This window comes from Pleurodeles waltl, chromosome 9, assembly GCF_031143425.1.
Source record: "Pleurodeles waltl isolate 20211129_DDA chromosome 9, aPleWal1.hap1.20221129, whole genome shotgun sequence".
Taxonomy (NCBI): Eukaryota; Metazoa; Chordata; class Amphibia; order Caudata; family Salamandridae; genus Pleurodeles; species Pleurodeles waltl.
This window is the reverse complement of record NC_090448.1, coordinates 1,139,214,443-1,139,235,761: the sequence shown is the minus strand read 5'-3', so window position 1 is coordinate 1,139,235,761 and position 21,319 is coordinate 1,139,214,443. Positions and strand designations below refer to the sequence as shown.

General features: G+C 45.4%; 1 protein-coding gene across 2 annotated transcripts in view; it reads right to left on the bottom strand.

Annotated features, from left to right (window-relative positions):
* Positions 1-21,319, bottom strand: part of TTBK2 (tau tubulin kinase 2) — a 447,781-nt gene that overhangs the window by 260,313 nt on the left and 166,149 nt on the right. For both annotated transcript variants that reach the window (XM_069208911.1, XM_069208910.1), the window contains exon 5: positions 9,911-9,984. In XM_069208911.1, coding sequence (XP_069065012.1) covers positions 9,911-9,984 — 74 coding nt within the window. The remainder of the gene's footprint in view (positions 1-9,910; positions 9,985-21,319) is intronic.

Sequence of the window (21,319 nt, the reverse complement as noted above, 5' to 3'; positions counted from 1 at the left end):
GGAGACGACAGCCAGGGGCAAGTCCACCTTTAACAGTCAGTCGTCGAGGTCAGGGAAGACTAAAGCGTTAGACTAGGAGGGTTTGAAGGCTGCTGCAAAGGGAGGTGGAGGGAGCTAGTGGACTTGCTAGACTGCTGGCTCCCTGATCCACAAGGACACTGGGTCCCACATCCCCGGCCACGCAGAGGCTGGGTAATATGCACGGCACGGTGGCTGGCAGGGAATGGACATGGATGGACGCCCCTTCCATAGCCACGAAAGAGGCGAAAAGCAGACTGAGGGGGGCGAGAGGCAGCTGAGAAGCCCAAGGACCTGGTTGTAGCCCTGGACTCCTTAAAGTGCTTGAGCACGGGTCTGCTTAGTCTACAAAGAGTCGGGTGCTATCTACGGGCATGTCCATAAGGGTGGATTGGACATCCCCCATAAAGCCAGATGTCCTCAAACAGGCATGGAGCCTCAAGGTCCCTATGGCAGCGGGCGGCTGTCCTGATCACAGGAGCCCCGTGCTGGGTTTGGACCAGGCCCCTAGCATGACATCAGTGAGGGCTTCATTAAAGGGCAAAAGGGGTTCAGAACAGGAATCCCCAGGCTGAAGCACCTCTGTCAGGAGGTTAGTCCTGACTACCACCGAAGGCAGCTCGAGGCCCAGGACCTTGGCGGTCCTTAGCACCATAGTAGGATGCTCCCTCCTCTGTAGCCACAGTAGGGGAAGAAAGCATGCAAGGGTCAGGGGAAGTGTCCAGACCACTGGACTCACCCAGGTCTGTCCACCAGTCCCTGGGGTTTTCTGGCTGGTATTCTAAAGGGTCCAGCAACCTCTCCCAATCCTCACGGTACTCCAACCCAGGATAATAAAGACCAGGATCCGACCTAGGGAGCAAGGTCCCTGTCAAAGTCTGAATCAGCGTCATGTGACACCGGTTGGCTCCATGTCGGAGTCAGCAAAGAGGATGGGGTTGACAGGAGGCGTCTGGAGCGATGAAGTTGGAACCGGCGTAGGGGATAAGTCATGGTGGTACGGCCTACGCTGGTTTGGATCAAGGAGTGGATCTATGGGTGCCCCCCAGAGCTGAGGCCTCTGGCGCAGAACCCAAGGGGGTCCCGGCCGATCGAGGGCGCTCCAGCAGAGTCGGACTGCCCAAATATGATGTGCATGGCGTTATAAAACTCTCGGACTTGGGCAGGTGTCACTCCGGCTCCCGAACACTTGCGGAGGCACAGAGCGAAGAATGCTTGTTTATCTTCTTGTGTCGACTTACCTGATTGTTCATAGGACTTGGAGTGGGACGATGATGAATAGAGGCTCCACGATTGTTCTCTGGACCTTCCTCTTGACCAAGATCAAGAGGGACGGAGCAGAGCACCAGGCCTCAATGAGCTTTAGGGGCCGCTTCCTCAAATGTTTTGGATTCATGGCCCAGCACTCACAGCATGACTTCGGGTCGTGATCGCGCTCCAGGCACCATAACCACACAAGCTGCGGATCTGTCATAGATATTGCCCAATGACAGGATCTGCAGGGCTTGAATCGGGTCTTACATGATGACATCTCAACGCACCAGGAGTGTAGACACTCAAAAATGTTCGACAAAAAGTCGAAAAAGACTAGTCAAAAAGTGACTGAGACACAGCTCTCCCTCGGATCAGCGCTGGCTGGCGCATGAAGAAAATAACTGCCATCAGCGCACCAGTGTGGCACCTACATAGGTCCTGCAACAACATACCCGGCACACACGACACCTACGACGGGCACAGAGCCGACAGACGCTGCCTGAAGGCACGTAGGGGCACTGTTCAAGAAAAATATCCGGATCCAGACTGATGCCAAGGAGAAATTCTAAGGTAAAGTATCTGCAACCAGAAGTCCCTATCAGATAGTGCATACATAATAGCAGCATAGTAACTGATGCAACCGTATTAGACACACAATTATGGCAACCTTCAAATTAAAGGATATCCTTATTTTTAGGACTGATGTTTAATGGCATCTGCACCATTCATGGCGGGCACACAGTACTTTTTACATACTCTAAAGAGCTTTGCTACAGCATCTTTCTGACCTTGTCTTTAACTCAAGAACCTTTCGACATTGGCTTGATAAAATGACATGCACATTTCTGACCAGCGTACCAGATAATTTTAATTTTAGCATTTTTTCCATTGGTTGAGTGGGTGTGTCCATCCACTTCCACTGGAATACACGAGGGGCTATTATAACATCTGCAAAATGCACCTTGATCTTATCAATTTACCTTATATACAAAGCAATCCTTTTTTCAATTTAAATTGTGGTAGGCATTATAATGCTTTTGTTAGAGCTGAGGTGTGGGTGTTAAACCTATTGACTTTGCCAGTCCTTGTTTATTTAAGTGAACAGGAATATGAATCTCAATTACATCAACAAAACAGAAGAGCAATGGCTGAGAGATTTGAAAGTAATGTTGGGTATGTTTTATTAAAAATGCACTGCACATTATCTGGCAGCCGTGAGTTATTTTTATTGGTTTTAAGGTGTTTATGTAGAATGTATGTTTCTCCTGCGATGACTGTGGATAGGCAGCAGTAATTTGAAGCAGCCTTCCAGCTACAGATTTTCAATCACACAGTATCAAACCTAAACACTTTAAGAGGTCCACACTAAGTTTAGAGACCATGACAATTTCACTTGAAAAATATAAACTGAACAAAGATAAAACAATTTCTTTAAAGTGGAATACTTATGCAATGCAAAGAAAATCCTCCACTATGCATCAGACTTTCTATAGAGTAAATTTCACCTGAATCTGAATAACATCAGGAGTAATCAATGGATGCTCAGCTCTGCCTTTCCATGATGCCTTTTGGGTGCCTCTTACATCCAACTATTTTTTTAATGCACTGAAATAAGTAAAGATAAACTACACAACTGGGTCCTTCTACTTAGTCATATTCCCTGTCGTTTCCTCAAATCATCTGCCTTTGTTTTCTGCTACTTCACAGAAAAACAGGAGCACCACTTAGTGTTGAGCATCTTTCTATGTATACTTGTGTCTCGCTTCCAGAGTCAGTTAAGTTTAGTTCTTCCAGCTGTTACTCAATGTTCACAATCACAACATAAAATAGATGACTTGATGCCCTTAAAGTCCAGGGCAAACAATTCGCTAACTGGTTGTGATGCTCAGCACATGTTTTTAGTTGATTACTAAATTAAATTACTTAATGCCAGGGGAATGTTCTTTTACCCTAGAAATTCATGTGGTGGGATCGGTCCGCCTTCGAAGAATGGAACCGTCCTCAATTGAGTTCCACAACCATAGCATGGGCACATTTAAACTTATTTGGCTCTGGTGTCCTGAGACAAGGCTTTCCACACCCCACCACGAAAGACATTAGTTGAACTGAATTCAGAATTTTTATAACATATTTTTCAGGCCTGCCTAAGCTCAAGGTACCACTCAAGGACCTCTCAAATCAGAAGAAGAATAAAGGGTGACATTAGAACCAGTAATCCAAGAAAAGGTAGGGCTGTCACTGAGCTTACTCACCTGTTTCACCTGTAAGTGGTTGATGGAAGGAAACTTTAAGCCTTGAAAAAAAGGGTATTGCTACCTAATATACTATGGTCAACTGTTAGACCTACCAAAACCCTTGGGATTCTGGTACCATCAAAATATGCTTAAGTCCTAGGCCCTGTCCTGACCTTTTATGAGCTAGTTATCCAAGAGGTGGACTGCACGCTCCACTGTGAAGCAACAACATACACCACCCAGGTGCACTTTGTGAATACAACCGAACCAAGTCAATACCAGATATTGTCTAACTTGAACTTTGGCGTACTCATGTATACAAAAGAGGATCTGAGGTAAGAATCTTTCATGTCAAGAAAGAAAAACTGGTCTCCTTTTCTTATGGCCAGACTCACCATCCTTAATATTTCTTTCTTCCAAACAGTGTGATTACCCAAATGTAGAGTAGGCATTAGGAACCTTTTACATACACACAACCAGTTAGTGTCCCCATAATTTACTACTCTATGTGGATGCACTCTGATTGAACAACGGATCAGCTGGTTTAAAATTTAAAAAAATCATTTTGAAAACGGGTCAGAAAAACAGCACCATACACAACCAGGCCCTTCCTTTTGGTTTCCCTTCACCAATTGTGATGCAATACCACACACTAGTTTCTGGTATTCGAACCAGCAGCCAAGCAATTCAGTCTACAATTCAAGGGATATTGGAGTGGTTGGAGTGTTATGTGTTTGCTGAAATTTTAAATAAATGGTACATTAGTAGTAGCCAGAAAAAGAATATACTATTTTTGCTGATGGATGGACTACTGAATTACCCACAAGACATATGTTAATTCTGAAGCACTTAAATGCAAAATTTTCTTCTGTATGGGATGGATTTTTGGTATTTTGTGTAAATAGATTTGTTTGCAAACATAATCACAAAGGTGATGCTGAGCCTTCTCTACGCTAACAGTATGTAACCAGGTCTTTAATCGGTTCTGTGCCAAGGACGTAGTGGTTACGTCCTTCGGCACAGTGCTGCTACCACTACCACTACGTCCTCGGCACACAGCCCAGAGGGAGCGCTCTCGCTCCCTCTGTGTGCTTCCCCCCACCCCCCCAAGTCAGGGATGGAAGGGGAAGCCCTTCCACTTCCACCCCGACCCCCCCCACCTCCCCTGCGCGCTGATTTGTCACAGGATCTCCTCCATCGCGCTGGAAGCTCTGCTTCCAGCACGATTGAAAGAAATCACATGGGGGAGGCCCGGAGAGGCTTCAAAGGGAAGGAAATGTATTTCCTTACCTTTGAAGTCTCTCCCAGAGTTTCAAAAGCCGGATTGCTTGCAATCCGGCTTTTGAATCCCCACTAGACACCAGGGATTTTTTATTGTTTTGGGAAATGGACATAAGGGAGCGACCCCTTGGGCAAGGGTCGCTCCCAGGGGGGGCATTTTTTTGGGAAGGCCTTTTCTGCCCCCCCCTGGGGGCAGATCGGCCTAGTGGGGCCCCAGGGATATATTTTTTGTTTTCTTTTGTTTTTGTTTATGTTTTTGATTTAGGTGTGGGGAGTGACCCCTTAGGCAAGGGTCACTCCCCTAGGGGGCAAATTATATTTAGGCCATTTCTGCCCCCCTTGGGGGCAGATTGGCCTACTTTTATGAGGCCAATCTGCCCCCAAGGGGGACAGAAACCACGAGACACCAGGGAGTTTTTTTTTTTTTTACGTGAATTTCACGCAAGGGGAGCGACCCCTTAGGCAAGGGTCACTCCCTGGGGGGCGGAAATTATTTCAGGCCATTTCTGCCCCACTGGGGGGTAGATCAGCCTATTTTGATTAGGCTGATCTGCCCCCAAGGGGGGCAGAAACCACTTGGCACCAGGGATTTTTTTAATTTTTTTATTTTACAGATGGGGAGCGACCCCTTAGACAAGGGTTGCGCCCCTGGAGGGGAAAATTGTATTTAGGCCATTTCTGCCCCCTTTGGGGGCAGATCGGCCGATTTTTGCTATGCCAATCTGCCCCCAAGGGGGGCAGAAACCACTAGGCACCGGGGATTTTTTTTGGGTGCCAATATCACGCAGGGGGAGCGACCCCGTAGGCACGGGTAGCTCCCGAGGGGGGGTGGGGGGGCAAATTTATTTTAAGCCATTTCTGCCCCCGGGGGGGGGGGGGGGCAGAAACCTCTAGGCGCCAGGGCAATTTTTTTTTTTTTGTTTGTTTGTTTTTTCAGAGATGGGGAGCGACCCATTAGGCAAGGGTCGCTCCCCTGGGGGGGCAAATTGTATTTAGACCATTTCTGCCCCCCCTTGGGGGCAGATTGGACGATTTTAGGTCAATTTGCCCCCAAGGGGGCGGAAACCACTAGGCACCGGGGATTTTTTTTTGGGCGCCAATGTCACGCAGGGGGAGCGACCCCGTAGGCAAGGGTCGCTCCCGGGGGGTTGGGGGGCAAATTTTAGGCCATTTCTTCCCCCCCTGGGGGCAGATCGGCCTATTGTTATTAAGGGGGGCAGAAACCTCTAGGTGCCAGGGCAACAAAAAAAAAAATTGGTGTTTTTTTGTTTGTTTGTTTGTTTTTTCAGAGATGGGGAGCGACCCATTAGGCAAGGGTCGCTCCCCTGGGGGGCAAATTGTATTTAGACCATTTCTGCCCCCCTTGGGGGCAGATTGGCCGATTTTAGGTCAATCTGCCCCCAAGGGGACAGAAAACACTAGGCACCGGGGATTTGTTTTTGGCGCCAATGTCACGCAGGGGGAGCGACCCCATAGGCAAGGGTTTTGGGGGGGGTGGGGGACAAATTTATTTTAGGCCATTTCTGCCCCCCCTGGGGCCGGCTGAGCGAGAGGCCAAAATCCACAGGTAGGCACTGTTTTCTATGAAAATATGTGATGTGTCCACGTTGTGTTTTGGGCCATTTTCTGTCGCGGGCGCTAGGCCTACCCACACAAGTGAGGTATAATTTTTATCTGGAGACTTGGGGGAACGCTGGGTGGAGGGAAATGTGTGGCTCCTCTCAGATTCCAGAACTTTCTGTCACCGAAATGTGAGGAAAATGTGTTTTTTTAGCCACATTTTGAGGTTTGCAAAGGATTCTGGGTAACAGAACCTGATCAGAGCCCCACAAGTCACCCCATCTTGGATTCCCCTGGGTTTCTAGTTTTAAAAAATTTGCTGGTTTGCTAGGTTTCCCCAGGTGCCGGCTGAGCTAGAGGCCAAAATCCACAGGTAGGCACTGTTTTCTTTCAAAAAATGTGATATGTCCACGTTGCGTTTTGGGGCATTTCCTGTCGCGGGCGCTAGGCCTACCCAAACAAGTGAGGTTATCATTTTTATCGGGAGACTTGGGGGAATGCTGGGTGGAAGGAAATTTGTGGCTCCTCTCTGATTCCAGAACTTTCTGTCACCAAAAGATGAGGAAAACGTTTTTGTTTAGCCAAATTTTGAGGTTTGCAAAGGCTTCTGGGTAACAGAACCTGGTCAGAGCCCCACAAGTCACTCCCATCTTTGATTCCCCTAGGTCTCTAGTTTTCAAAAATGCACAGGTTTGGTAGGTTTCCCTAGGTGCCGGCTGAGCTAGAGGCCAAAATCTACAGGTAGGCACTTTGCAAAAAACACCTCTGTTTTCTTTAAAAAAATGTGATGTGTCCACGTTGGATTTTGGGGCATTTCCTGTCACGGGCGCTAGGCCTACCCACACAAGTGAGGTATCATTTTTATCGGGAGACTTGGGGGAACATAGATTAGCAAAACAAGTGTTATTGCCCCTTGTCTTTCTCTACGTTTTTTCCTTCCAAATATAACAGAGTATGTAAAAAAGACATCTATTTGAGAAATGCCTTGTAATTCACATGCTGGTATGGTCACCCCAGAATTCAGAGATGTGCAAATAACCACTGCTCATCAACACCTTATCTTGTGCCCTTTTTGGAAATACAAAGGTTTTCTTCATAGCTATTTTTCACTCTTTATATTTCAGCAAATGAATTGCTGTATACCCGGTATAGAGTGAAAACGCACTGCAGGGTGCAGCTCATTTATTGGCTCTGGGTACCTAGGGTTCTTGATGAACCTACAAGCCCTATATATCCCCGCAACCAGAGGAGTCCAGCAGACGTAACGGTATATTGCTTTCGAAAATCTGACATTGCAGGAAAAAGTTACAGAGTAAAACGTAGAGAAAAAGTGATTTTTTTTTCACCTCAATTTCAATATTTTTCTTTTTCAGTTGTTATTTTCTGTAGGAAAGCCTTGTAGGATCTGCACAAATGACCCCTTGCTGAATTCAGAATATTGTCTACTTTTCAGAAATGTAGGTTTCTGGGATCCAGCATTGGTTTCACACCCATTTCTGTCACTGACTGGAAGGAGGCTGAACGCACAAAAAATTGTAAAAATGGGGTATGTCCCAGTAAAATGCCAAATTTGTGTTGAAAAATTGGGTTTTCTGATTCAAGTCTGCCTGTTCCTGAAAGCTAGGAAGCTGGTGATTTTAGCACCGCAAACCCTTTGTTGATGCCATTTGCAGGGGAAAAACCACAAGCCTTTTTCTGCAGCCACTTTTTCCCATTTTATTTTTTTTTTAAACGAAATTTTCACTGTATTTTGGCTAATTTCTTGGCCTCCTTCAAGGGAACCCACAAAGTCTGGGTACCTCTAGAATCCCTAGGATGTTGGAAAAAAAGGACGCAAATTTGGCTTGGCTAGCTTATGTGGACAAAAAGTTATGAGGGCCTAAGCGCGAACTGACCCAAATAGCCAAAAAAAAAGGCTCGGCACAGGAGGGGGGAATGGCCTGGCAGCGAAGGGGTTAACGCTCAAGGTCAAAGTTCATCCCAACCCCACCAGGGAATAAATTGCTGAATTGCCCTGAGGATGGGAGATGAGCCCATAATCTTTAATGACAAGTCATCGTGGAAGGTTTCCAATATGGAGCTACGCTGCTAAGATACAACATTTACATTTGCAGTGGGTTCTGCTGACACAATGGTCCACCAGAGAACCACAAGTGGAGCAAAGATGCTAGAAAATACAGTAGCGTAACCTCCAACTTGTTCAAGCGCATTATGGAACATGCTGGCCGGGCAAACCAGTGAAACTACATACAACCAAGGACATAAAGCCTAGTGTCCCCTGAAACTAGTATGCTGAAGCTGCACTAAATCTTAACCACATCCAAATAAGGACCTATAGAGAGCTATCATTTATTCATAAATGTAAACCTTTGGGACTTTGTTTGAACATAATTGAATGTTTAGCCTTAAATGTAACTTTGCATATATAGTTCTTCAATACAGGTTTTACAGACATTGCTATTGTTTTAATTGTATCCCTATTCTGATGCAGGGTATGAAGAAGAGGACAGAAATATGAATAGGGATGGACTATGAGATGGGACAAAAATAATGATTTCACAAATCTGTTGTATCATAAGGTGTAACTACAAGACTGTAAATTAACTTTTAGTCAGATGTGTTCTTCAATTCCCTCTCTTTGTACAGCTCTTGGAATTCGGTATAAATCACAACTACTACAGATTTATTTTTTCCACTGAACATCTATCAATATTTCTGAATTAATTATTCTTTTTTGTACAAATATAATTACTGCTAAAGGTGTTGCATGTTATATTTGAAGAGTAAGACTGTAAGTAATAATCTTGTTAAATACATCAGCTGAGAATACAGTAACATGTCCGAAATTAATTAAGATATTTTAAGCATACAGGATCACCTTAGAGCTGTGTTTGTAGAAGACAGGAAGACATTGCCTCTCTGATGGCTTTCAATCATCTTAGGAAGTGGGCATTCTCTGCACTGACTGGCATCCAAGGCCCTCTCTATGAGCTGGACTTAGTGAAAGGACTGCAGAAAGAATTTAGATTATCACCAGCCAGTGTCGAAGCCAGCAAACATAGCTCTACCTCAAAGCCTAAAACGTTTGAAGTCCAACTTTTGCCACACAGCTTGAGAAATAGTTGTCAAAAGGCACACAAAAAAGAGAATACAGCTCAGGGTGAGAAATGTACATATGAGACAGTGCCATGCAGGAAATATGAGCTATGTATTCTCTGAGAACCAAATGTTTTAATTGCTTAAGCACAATGTATTATGCCGTTTGCAACATGCAACAAACAATCTGCACACAGAGAAACAAACCTAGATCTACAAGGGAATGAGACATGTTGCAAACAGTAGAAGCCCATTTGAAAATCCAAATTAATTCTACAGTTTCTGACCATTTGAAAGGCACAAACGGGAATACCTTCCCTCCTCAAACTCTGTACCTTATCTGACAAGCTACCACAATGCTATGCTCTGTTCAGAAAAGACAGGTTTTATGTCTTGGCAATTAATGTTTTAAACACATAAAATAATAACATTTACCATAAGTGAAAAACAGGTTTTGTCCACCTTACCTGCAACTGCATGACTACATAGTTGAATCTGTCATTCCTTCCACAACCTATGAATCTGCATACATGGTCTTTCCCTGTTTCAAAGACAGGTAACATTAGTACTGAACGCAGCAGGGACATAAACATTTTAAAAGTATCAATGTAAAATGATAACATGATATCAGTTAATGTTTTCACTTTTGACAACTATTTGCATACATTCTCTTTAATTAATCATAGAAGTACTTATGTGCATTGTACAATATTATGCAAGGTAATTAGGCTGTTCAGTACATCTGCTGTATTTTTGCTAGAGTTGTTGTGGCAATTTTAACATCTTCGGTATGCCGACTTTGACATTTTAACGGCTCTGTAAACATTTACTACTATATATTGCTATATCTAACGTTAAAGTGATTAGAGGCAGATGTACCAAGGCCTTTTGAATTTGTAAACAGCAGAATAGGGAAGTTTATGATCGTAAAAAGGCATTTTGGGATGTAAGAAAGCCAAATTAAGATTACTGAATCGCAATTTGGGTTTGTGAATACATAACAATTCAGTATTTGGAAGGGGCATGGTTTGGGTGTACCTTTCAAATACCGAACTGCAATGAAATGAATTAGTGTATTGCAACCGAAATCCAGTTTCAAAACATAAATGTTTTACTGACTTCTTTCTGAAAGGTAGTGGTAAGGCATTCGCAAATGGTTTTGTGAATGCTGAACAAAATATTTTTTTGAAATATGCAATTTTTAAAAATGTGCTAAAAGTTTTTTTTTTTTTTTTAAAGGAATCTCGCTTTCCTTTAAGGAAAGCAGCTGGCATTTTCCAGAAAATTATTTAAAAGCAATTACAGACATGGTGGTCTGCTGACTTCAGAAGGCCACTATCCCGGTGATGGCTGCAATTCATAGTGGGTCGCAATTTGTGACTTCCCTTATTAATATTCATGATGTAGTTCAAACTGCGACCCAATAAAAATAGTGCTTTAACGACCTGACCTATTGGCACATACGTAGGTTCACCAGAACAGAATGAGATCAGTAGAAGTCAGTGCGCACAGCTTGTGACCTCTTTTAACGAATACATCCATAGTACATCTGGCCTTTAATATCGTCTAGACATTGAAGAGACACAGTAAACACACAAAAGGTGATGGAAGGAAAGCTTGCAATAAGTCTAACCACTGGCAATCACTCGGACATAGGTGTTAGAAGTAAGAGTGCAGCGGGTGCCTCAGAACAACCAAAATACCCATGCTGAAGCTTCGAAGGTGAACAAGCATTAAAGATGAGTTTAAATTTTGTTTTCATATTATACCATTTGCTTTGCATTCATAGACAGTGGTCAATGTCAGTCTAATTAACTGACAAATTGCTGGTTCTCCTTTTAAAATGGAGACGGTTTACTTATCTTTCTCTTACTGCAAAGTATGAAGATTTTGTAAAGTGAACTATGTGACAATCTTGCTGGTGTGAAAGGAAAGGCTGTAGGTTGTTATTTTCTTCCAACAATACATCACAATTTCAAGACCTATACATGAACTGTAAAACTATTTCAAAATAAATAGTTAAGAAAGCACAAAACTAATTCTGAGCTAATTTTGAAGTATGATGGAAACAAAGATATTAATACGATTAAGTCAAATCACAATACTTTACTTAGTGAAGCGAAAATGACAGATATTCACTGAAACCCAATTTCCACACATTATCGTTTGTGCTATTTAGTTTTATCAGTTAAGCTGTATGTCTGTGAAAATGTAGTGGTCATTTCAATGGAAAATGTGCAGCCTGTAAATGACAATGCTACCACACTTCACTTTAGTAATATATTTGTGTCACTGTGCACCTAAATGCAACACCAGCTACATACTTCCCCCCTACCACTCTCCTGTAGACTGGAACTGAGCATAGCTTATTTGCAGCACTTGTTTTTTGTGTGATGCTTGGATTTTCACAATCTCCACGAATTCAGTTATGTAACATTGATGGTAGCAAGAGGCACTTGTCACAGGGCATTAGCACTGGTGAAAAGATGCAGCTTCACAATTAAGAGTCTTAGGGAAGAGCAACCAAGTTAATCTCCCCATATTCTCAACCCAATAGAGATGTGTTCACTGTTAGGGGGTGAATATGTGGGCATGGTGAAACTAAAAAATGTTAAAACTGCACCTCCCCAGAAGTCCATTATGGATATCCTGACCACTGCCACCCAAACAGTAGACCCGATTCAACAACTGGAGGCCACCCTGGAAAAACATACCAGAATGCTTTATAAGGTGTTACAGGCCATACAATACTCCAAAAATGCCATGGAGACCCAACTGGGGGCCATCAAGATGAAAACACCCTGATGTCCCTGCGGCCCTCCCTGATCTCAGTTCAAGATCAACTCAAACTCCTACAGACGGAAGTGCGGGATCTCAAGGCACGGGCAGAGGACGCAGAGGGCCACTCGAGGCACAATAATATCCATTTTTTTAGGTCCCTCGAAAAGGCAGAAGGTCCCAACACAGAACTCTTTCTAGAGGAATGGCTGTGCCAAACAGTTTTGGCTCACCCTGTCCCCAAATTCTTCTCCATATAACCGGCTCACCGCGTACCTGGTCGACCGCCAATACCGAGAGCCCCACAGAGACATGTGATTGCATGGTTGCTCAGCTAGAGAGATATAATCCTCTGGTTGTTTCATGCAAAGGGCCCTTGGATTTCCAATAGGAACGCCATTATCGCCTGCCCAGACTACACAGCAGAGGTCCAATGCTGCCATAACACCTCTGAAGCAGTGAAAACACAACTATGTGACATAGGCCTCTTGTATGCCCTACTCTTCCCTGGAAAAACTCTGAGTAGTTGATAAGGACACCACCCATTTTTTCACATCACCAAAGGAAGCCTGGGCTTGGTTAAGATCCAAGGGCATCTTGGAACTGTTGGAAAGAGACAATGGCAGAGACCTAAGAAGCTGGTCGGATGAAAGGAGTGGATGCAGGGGCCGCCCATGCAGATCACAAGTACGACCCACCAATGAACAAGCTGCAAAAGAATGCGTGCAAGTAGTGGCTGAAGTGTCCCTCAAGGGAATCAATAGATTCCGGACACATGATACATGACTCGGAGTAGGTGCCACAGACTGGGATGCCACCACTGCCTCCAGGGGGTCTGCTCGAACAGAGACCCCAGACGAGTAACATTCATGACGTTGGTGAGTGACCTAACCAGGGCCCACGTGGGGGAAAAGGAGTTAGCGGGAAGGGTACGTGTACCATGTGTGTCATTGGAGGACATCATTGCCTCTGACATAGTCTAAGCAACTCAACAAAGAGGGCCGAGGAGCCTAGGACCACATGAGACTTTGTAGAACAACGACATGTCCGCCCCAGGAATAGACTTCTGCACGGACTGTTCCATATATACCAGCAACGTTTGAAAGTTAAGTATTAGATTGAGGATAGCGTGGCATGATGCCCGTTGGTATCCAAGCCAAAGGAATGGGTGTTTTGGTTTTATTTATTGTTTGGATTGCAGTGGGTGCTGATATGGATACGGGGAAAGATGGGACTGTAGACACACTACGAATGCTTATTGTTAAGATTTTTGAACCTCCACGTGAGGAGCTATACACACACATAACATGGCTGCAACACATACAACACACTAATGTGGAACATTCGGGGGATGACAACTCTGGTGCGTCACCATAGGGTCTACGCATACCTCTAATGTGGACATGTCCACATGGCATGCAGGAGACACATCTGAATTCTATGGAGTTGGACACAGTCACCCGCCGCTGAAGAAGACAGGTCTTTGGAACTGGGTATTCAGCCTTTGCAAGGGGGCGTTTATTTGGATAGCACCTGGGGTCCCATTTGTTAAGAGTAGATCTGTGGTAGATCATGAAGGTTGATTTGTGCTCCTTGAGGGCACACTAGACGGGTGCCCATTGGTAATTAATTTCACTTTAAGCCCCTAACACATTTCAGTGAGAATTCCTATGCGCATTATCCCCTGCACTGCTTCTGAATCCTGCATCCCCTAGCATTTTGGACGTCGGGGGTGATTTCAACTGTGTACACAGCACTTCCTTAAACAGATGGGTGCCCTCTCTCCCTGGGATGCAAGGTCTAACAGCTAAAAAACATTTCAGGGAATGGACATCGACAATACAACTGTATGATATTTGGCACCAGGGACATGCACTGGAACTGAATACTCTTACTACACCCAGGACACCAAGTCCACACTAGACTAGATTAACTCTTCTGTAATGCGGAACTCTGGCCTCGGATTCAGAATACTTAGGCTGCACGTTATATGATCCTTAACAGTGTCCTTTCAATAGGGGATAGATAAAGCCCCTATATCTTCTTGCGACTATGAATTGAGGCCCTTCTAGACGTGACATATAGAGATACTATTAGTACACACTTACCCCACTATTATGAGGAAAACAAAGGCACCGCGACACTGCATTAAAACAACCTGTGGAGAGCGCGCTTCTCTCCACCGGAGTTTGCTAGGACTAGAAGGACGAATTTGCACTGCTCAACGTGATAGCAGTATTGATGACTGACGCCAGGATGCAACTAAGAGAACTAAGGACACAATACAGGGAAGAGTTGTGACGTCTTAATAACATTGACTACAAGGTGACCCTTGCCCGTCAGCATGCAGATGGTGATAAACTGGGCTGTATGCGGACATGGTTGCTGTGCTCGGCGATTCTCAGGATCATTACAGGAGCACTCTGTACGAGTGACAGAGCCATTGTATCATCCCAAGCAGAAATATGCAAAACCTTTATGCGTTATTACAAATATCTTTACTCCCCCCACCGGGCCCACCTGAAGATTCGATTCAGCGGTATCTCACCGAAGCTGACCTACCCAGACTCAATCCCTTTCAAGGCCAGGAACTCAAGTAATCTCTACAGCACGAGAAAGTATGCACTGCCATACGTCACATGGCCCGGAACAAAACTCTGGGCATATGTGGGTTTACCATAGAATACTACGCAGCATTCAGCGCACCACTTGCCCTAAATTGCTTGCGGTTTATTGGGAGGCACATCAGCAGGGCAGGCTTCCTTCCTTTCTTAACGGGGCACTGATAGTGGTTTACCCAAGGCCGGCAAAGACCGTACTCGAGGTGGGTTTGTATCGTCCTTTATCGATGTTCAACATGGACTATAAAATTCTCAATGAAGCCCTGGCCAATTGCTTACTCCCATTACTTCACACCCTGGTCCACCCAGATCAATGTGGATTCATCCCAAATAGGGCAACGTCACATAATATGCGCCGCCTATGCCACATCATCATTGCGGCCGCTCACTCTGGGAAGCTTTCAGTGGCTATCTTGCTCGATTTTGACAGGGCATTCGACACCCTAGGGTGGTTGTACCGGATGTTGGTTTTAGAGGACAATGGTTTGGACCCTGAATTCCTGAGTTAAATCAGGTTGCTATATGCAGCATCACGGGTCAAAGTGCAGACGGGGTGCCACACTTCAGGGTCATTTGATATTGGAAGGGGCACCTGGCAGGGTTGCTCCCTCTCCCCTGTGATCTTCGCTTTGGCCAGGGAACCACTGGCGACCCTGCTGTGAGCTAAGAGACCAAGCTGTGGAATACAGGTGGGCCCTCAGTGGCGTAAGGCGTTGTTCTATTCAGATGACATCCTGGTCTACCTGGGAAGTCTGGGGCAGGATCTTTTAGCATTGCATGCTCTCCTCGATCATTTTGGTGTCATGGCGGGTCTGGGATGAATGGTGTATTTTTCCATTTAAGCACGCAGAACAAACAGAGGTGACGGAGGTGAACTCAGACCACCTACTGTGGGGGTTGGAGACATTCTGTTACCTAGGAGTGAACGTTTACTACACAGACAGGGATCTCCTCAACTGTAATAATGGTAAAACCCTGGAATCGCTACAGCAGTGGTTGGGCTTCTGGACAAGCCTGCCTTTGTCACCCAAGGGCAGGGCCTTCATAGCGAAGATATTGCTATTACCATGCCTGCTTTAGCTCTTTGCCACCCTACCAGTGATCCCAGCCAGAGCTTTCTTTAGAGAACTACGGGGTTTAATATCGACCTTATATGGGGAGAAGCAAGATCAATTAATATACTACAACGTTCACTACTGGAGGGAGGACTGAGGGTTCCAGACCTTGAGTTGTATTTTGCGGCAGCACAACTGCAGCGGTCGATGCGGTAGCTGGCGGCGGACGCCTCCAGCAAAGATAGTTTAATCAGAGACAAGCTAGAAGAGAAGATATACTAGACTGGCTCCTAACACTGGGAGCCCCACCAAAAAATACCAGTAGACTGGCAAGCATTGCGAAATTAAACTGGAATAGATTTATGTGCCCATGCCGGAATGCGCCCCCATATGCACCACAATTCCCGCTCTGGAGCATGCCTGCAAAGCAGGCACTTTTAGGGATATATGACTCAGGACCTTGGCAGGAATCAGAGGTAATCCACATAGGGGATTTATACACCGCGCAGACACTGTGCACAATTTGAGACCTACAAGACAGCAACGGGCTGGGTGCTGGTCAATTCTTGGGCTACAGCGCCCTGGTGTTGGCGATAAGCGCCACTTGGAGGGCGATGCGCCAGCTGTCCACCAAAGACTCCAATGTCTGCTGACACATAGAATGGGCCGGAGAGCAATCACAGTGCTCTAGGCAGCACTGCAGATGACCGGGTAAGACCTTGCGCTCCCTGCCAAGACTAAATGGGAAGTATATCTAGAGAAGGGCCTGACAATCAAACAGTGGGAGTTGGCACTGGGGCAATTGAAGTGGGTGTCACGCAATGCCCACCTGAAGTTTACCCAGCTAAACTACTTGTACCACACTTATTTAACTCCACACTGCCTTTGCAGAACTTTCCCAGGAATGACCTCAGCATGTCCTAGATGTGGGCACCACGATGCCACTTTTTTCCACATGGTTTGAAGTTGTTCTACACTCACAAATGTATGGGAACAGGTCATGGCAAATATCTCAGAGATAACAGAGGTCCAGATAGTACTTGATCCACTATTCGGCCTCCTGGGCATCACGAAATGCAATAAACATTATTTGAAATTCATTGACTTAGCCGTGGTGATCTTCAAGTGCCTGATAGCCATGCCTTGGAAGGCAGTGCAGCTGCCCATGCTCGGCTTCTGGCTCAGGGCGGTGCTGAGATGGACGACCACAGAGGCAGACGCCACCGCACACGACCTGCTCACTAGAGGGACACAAGAAATGAGCGCCATGTGGGACGTAACTGTACTCCGACTGCAGGAGAAGATTGAGACTTAGGGTGATAAGACATGCGACAGTCATAGTGGGAGATAATGCAGGTAAACCTCAGCTGGGGAACCGCTACCCCTGTGAATCTCACACGAGCCTAGCTACTGTGCCCCTGGCGGGCAACAGAGTTGCCCTCACTGCACATGCCATGGTGCAATATTCTATATGAGATGGCCCTTTAGAGCACATACATGAATACTTAAGTACTCCCACTGAACCCTCACTTAATAGATACAGGGATATTATTAATGAACAACACTAATACATACAGCAACCCAAGTTCTTTGTTGGTTTACAGTTACCGGTGACATGAGTTGAGCCCGACCGTGCAAATTATGTTCACTGGGAGATACACTGTTATTGATAACATATTGATAACACAGCTTTCCTGCAGCAAAGAAACATCCATACAGAGAACACCTAAATTGCTCATGTAATACCCAGGCGCCTGGTGACCTTGTTGTGAGTTGGATACAACTGCTTTTTTTGTTCTCTCTTCTGCTGACCTCGAAATATGAGGAGAAAATGTAATGCTTCAATTATCTCACCGTTAGTTGTCTTAAACTGGAAATGTCACTAATGAAATACTTCTTAAAAAAAAAAGAATCGACTACTAACCCGTTAAACCAAACCACTTCTCATATCATGCTCCCTCGATATACGCCTTCAATTACCATGAGTCTAACTCAATTAGAATATCATCCCTACTGCACGGCAATTGCAGTGGAAGCAGGACCACAAGCACCTGTGAGGCAATCTTTATCAGGCCACTGATCCTGCCTGATAGACATTAAGCAAAAGGTCTCCTTTTCTTCACCACATTCCACAGGGTTTTAGGTGAAGGTTGGTTACAATGCTTCTGCAGTTAAGTCATAACTTACCTGGAAACTTGCATTACGGTGGGAGATCTACACCTAGGGGAATTGTGAGCTCTAGTGATGCTCTACGCATCCCAAGGGCGTAGGAGAAGCATATCCTGCCGATTCCTGTGCGGAACTTGTGTATACAGGGAAACATGCTGGCTGTAACTTCAAGAGCGGGTTGTGGCTGTGTAAAGCACTGGTGCGCACTTTCAAGACTTTTGCTTATGTTATGAATATGAAGAGAAAGTCAATCATGTTGAAAGTTGAGGTATATAAGTTTCAGGAGTGCCAAGGTAGTTCCACACCCAGCCACAAGGTGTGTAGACTGTAAGCCAAATGGTCCACCGTAGATAAATAGAGCAAAAGGAACCACGGCACATCCACATATTCAGAACAGTGTCCTTTATTCTTCAATTCAGATTATCCGGTGTGACATCAGCCAGAATGTTCAATGTGAAGACAGCCGACACGTGTTTTGTCGTATCAACGACTTTCTCAAGGCTTCCTGATATAGTATGTGGACACAAAATGTGCCAGTTAGGTCCGTAATAGAACATTCAGAGAGAAGAGTCCTTTTATATATGAAGGTACCCCATGTCGAATTCAAAGGTGAATTTGGGTATTATGTCAGTAGTTGCACCAGGACCATAGTAAGTCCGTAAACAGGTACGTATAGGCGTAGTTTCACAGCGTGTGTGTTGAGAAAGTCATTGATACGACGAAACACGTGTCGGCTGTCTTCACATTGAACATTCTGGCTGATGTCACACCGGATAATCTGAATTGAAGAATAAAGGACACTGTTCTGAATATTTGGATGTGCCCTGGTTCCTTTTGCTCTAAACGAACGAGTTACTTACCTTCGGTAACGACTTTTCTGGTGGATACATTAGCTACCTGTGGATTCCTCACCTAATGAATACTCCCATGGCGCCAGCATTCGACGGAAATCTTCTTCCTAGTCTCTGCACGTCGACGAGGACGTCACTCTAGCCCACGCGACGCCGTCTGACGTCATACAGGCAATAAGAGGTCCTCGACGACGTGCCGACGTCAGTACCGACATTTTTTACGTGCATGAGAACAACCACCCAATGCAATGAAAGAGCAAGGCAACATCCCATAACCTTGTAAAATACACAATATTGCAATGAATAGCTGTAAATTTAATATAACGAACAAATATATGCAAATCATGTATGTACACAAAGATATATACATATATATATATATATATATATATATATACAGATAAATATACACAAGTATCCATATATACAACGTCTATTGCAACCTTGAAGACCAAGAGGAGCGCACTGAAGGAGTACTTGGTAAGACCAGAAAGGCAACGGGGAGGCGGGTGGGACCGTGAGGAATCCACAGGTAGCTAATGTATCCACCAGAAAAGTTGTTACCGAAGGTAAGTAACTCGTTCTTCTGATGGATACAACTACCTGTGGATTCCTCACCTAATGAATAGAGTCCCAAAGCAGTACCACGCCCGGTGGCGGGTGCCTAAATGGTCAAACCAAGAAATCCTGCAGCACTGACCGTGCAAAATGGCCGTCCCTTCTGACCTCAGAGTCCAAACCGTAATGTTTCGCAAAAGTGTGAAGGGACGCCCAAGTTGCGGCCTTGCAGATGTCAACCACAGGAACACCCCTGGCCAAGGCCGAAGTGGCCGACTTAGCTCTGGTGGAATGAGCTCTAATGCCCTCAGGAGGGTCCTTCTTTGCCAAAGAGTAACAGATTTTAATGCAAAGAACCACCCACCTGGAGAGTGTTCTCTTGTGGACTGCCTTTCCTCTCCTCTTGCCCACGTACCCGATGAACAGCTGATCCTCCAGCCTGAAATCCTTTGTTCTATCAATAAAGAAGCTCAACGCCCTCTTTGGGTCCAGACGGTGCAGTCTTTCTTCCTCTTTAGAAGGATGAGGCGGAGGATAGAACGTGGACAAAGTAATTGTCTGAGCCAAATGGAAGGGTGAAACAACCTTCGGGAGGAAAGCAGCCTTGGTCCTCAACACCACCTTATCCCCATAAAAAGTTGTATAAGGGGGCTTTACCGATAAGGCCTGCAACTCACTCACTCTCCTTGCAGATGTTATAGCTACCAGGAAAACTGTTTTTATAACCAAATACCTTAAGGGGCAAGAATGCATAGGCTCAAAAGGGGACCCCATAAGGAAAGTCAGGACCAAGGACAAATCCCATTGCGGCATAACAAATGGTTTTGGAGGATATTTATTTAGAAGACCTTTCAAGAATCTGATAACAATAGGGGATTTAAATAACGATGGTTGGTCTGGAAGACAAATGAAGGCTGACAAGGCCGACAAATAACCCTTAATGATAGCCACTGCACAACCTTTCTGCGCTAGAGATAGAGCAAAAGACAAAACATCCGATAGATGAGCATGTAAGGGATCAATCTGCCTCTCTCCACACCACGCAACAAATTTAGACCACCTATTAGCGTAGATAGATTTAGTGGAGTGTCGCCTAGCCGCTAATATAACATCCACTACATCAGGCGGGAGAGAGAAGGAACTCAGGTTGCCCCGTTCAATCTCCAGGCATGTAGGTGCAGACTCTGGAGGTTGGGGTGTAAAACCTGCCCCTGCGACTGCGAGAGGAGGTCTGCCCTGAAAGGGAGACGGAGCGGAGGGCACATTGAGAGTTGGAGAAGGTCGGAGTACCACACCCTCCTTGGCCAATCCGGAGCTATTAAGATGACTAGCGCCCAGTCTTGGCGAATCTTCCTCAATACTCGAGGAATCAAGGGTATGGGAGGAAACGCGTAAAGCAACTGGCCGCACCAGGTTATTTGAAACGCGTCCCCCAACGCTCCCTGCATCGGATACTGGAGGCTGCAGAATAACGGACAATGCGTGTTCTCCAGAGTGGCAAACAGATCTACCCGAGGAAACCCCCACCTTTGGAAGATCAAACGGGCTTGATCTGGATGGAGACGCCACTCGTGGTCTGCCGAGAGTTGGCGACTGAGACCGTCCGCACGTACATTCAAGACCCCGGCCAGATGATTTGCTACCAAGCAAATCTGATGGTCCTTTGCCCAGGACCATAGTCGAAGAGCTTCTCTGCAGAGAAGGTACGACCCTACTCCTCCCTGTTTGTTTATGTACCACATCGTGGTAGTATTGTCCGTCAGGACCTGTACCAACTGACCACGAAGGGAAGGGAGGAAGGCCTTGAGAGCCAGACGTACAGCCCGAAACTCTAACAGATTGAT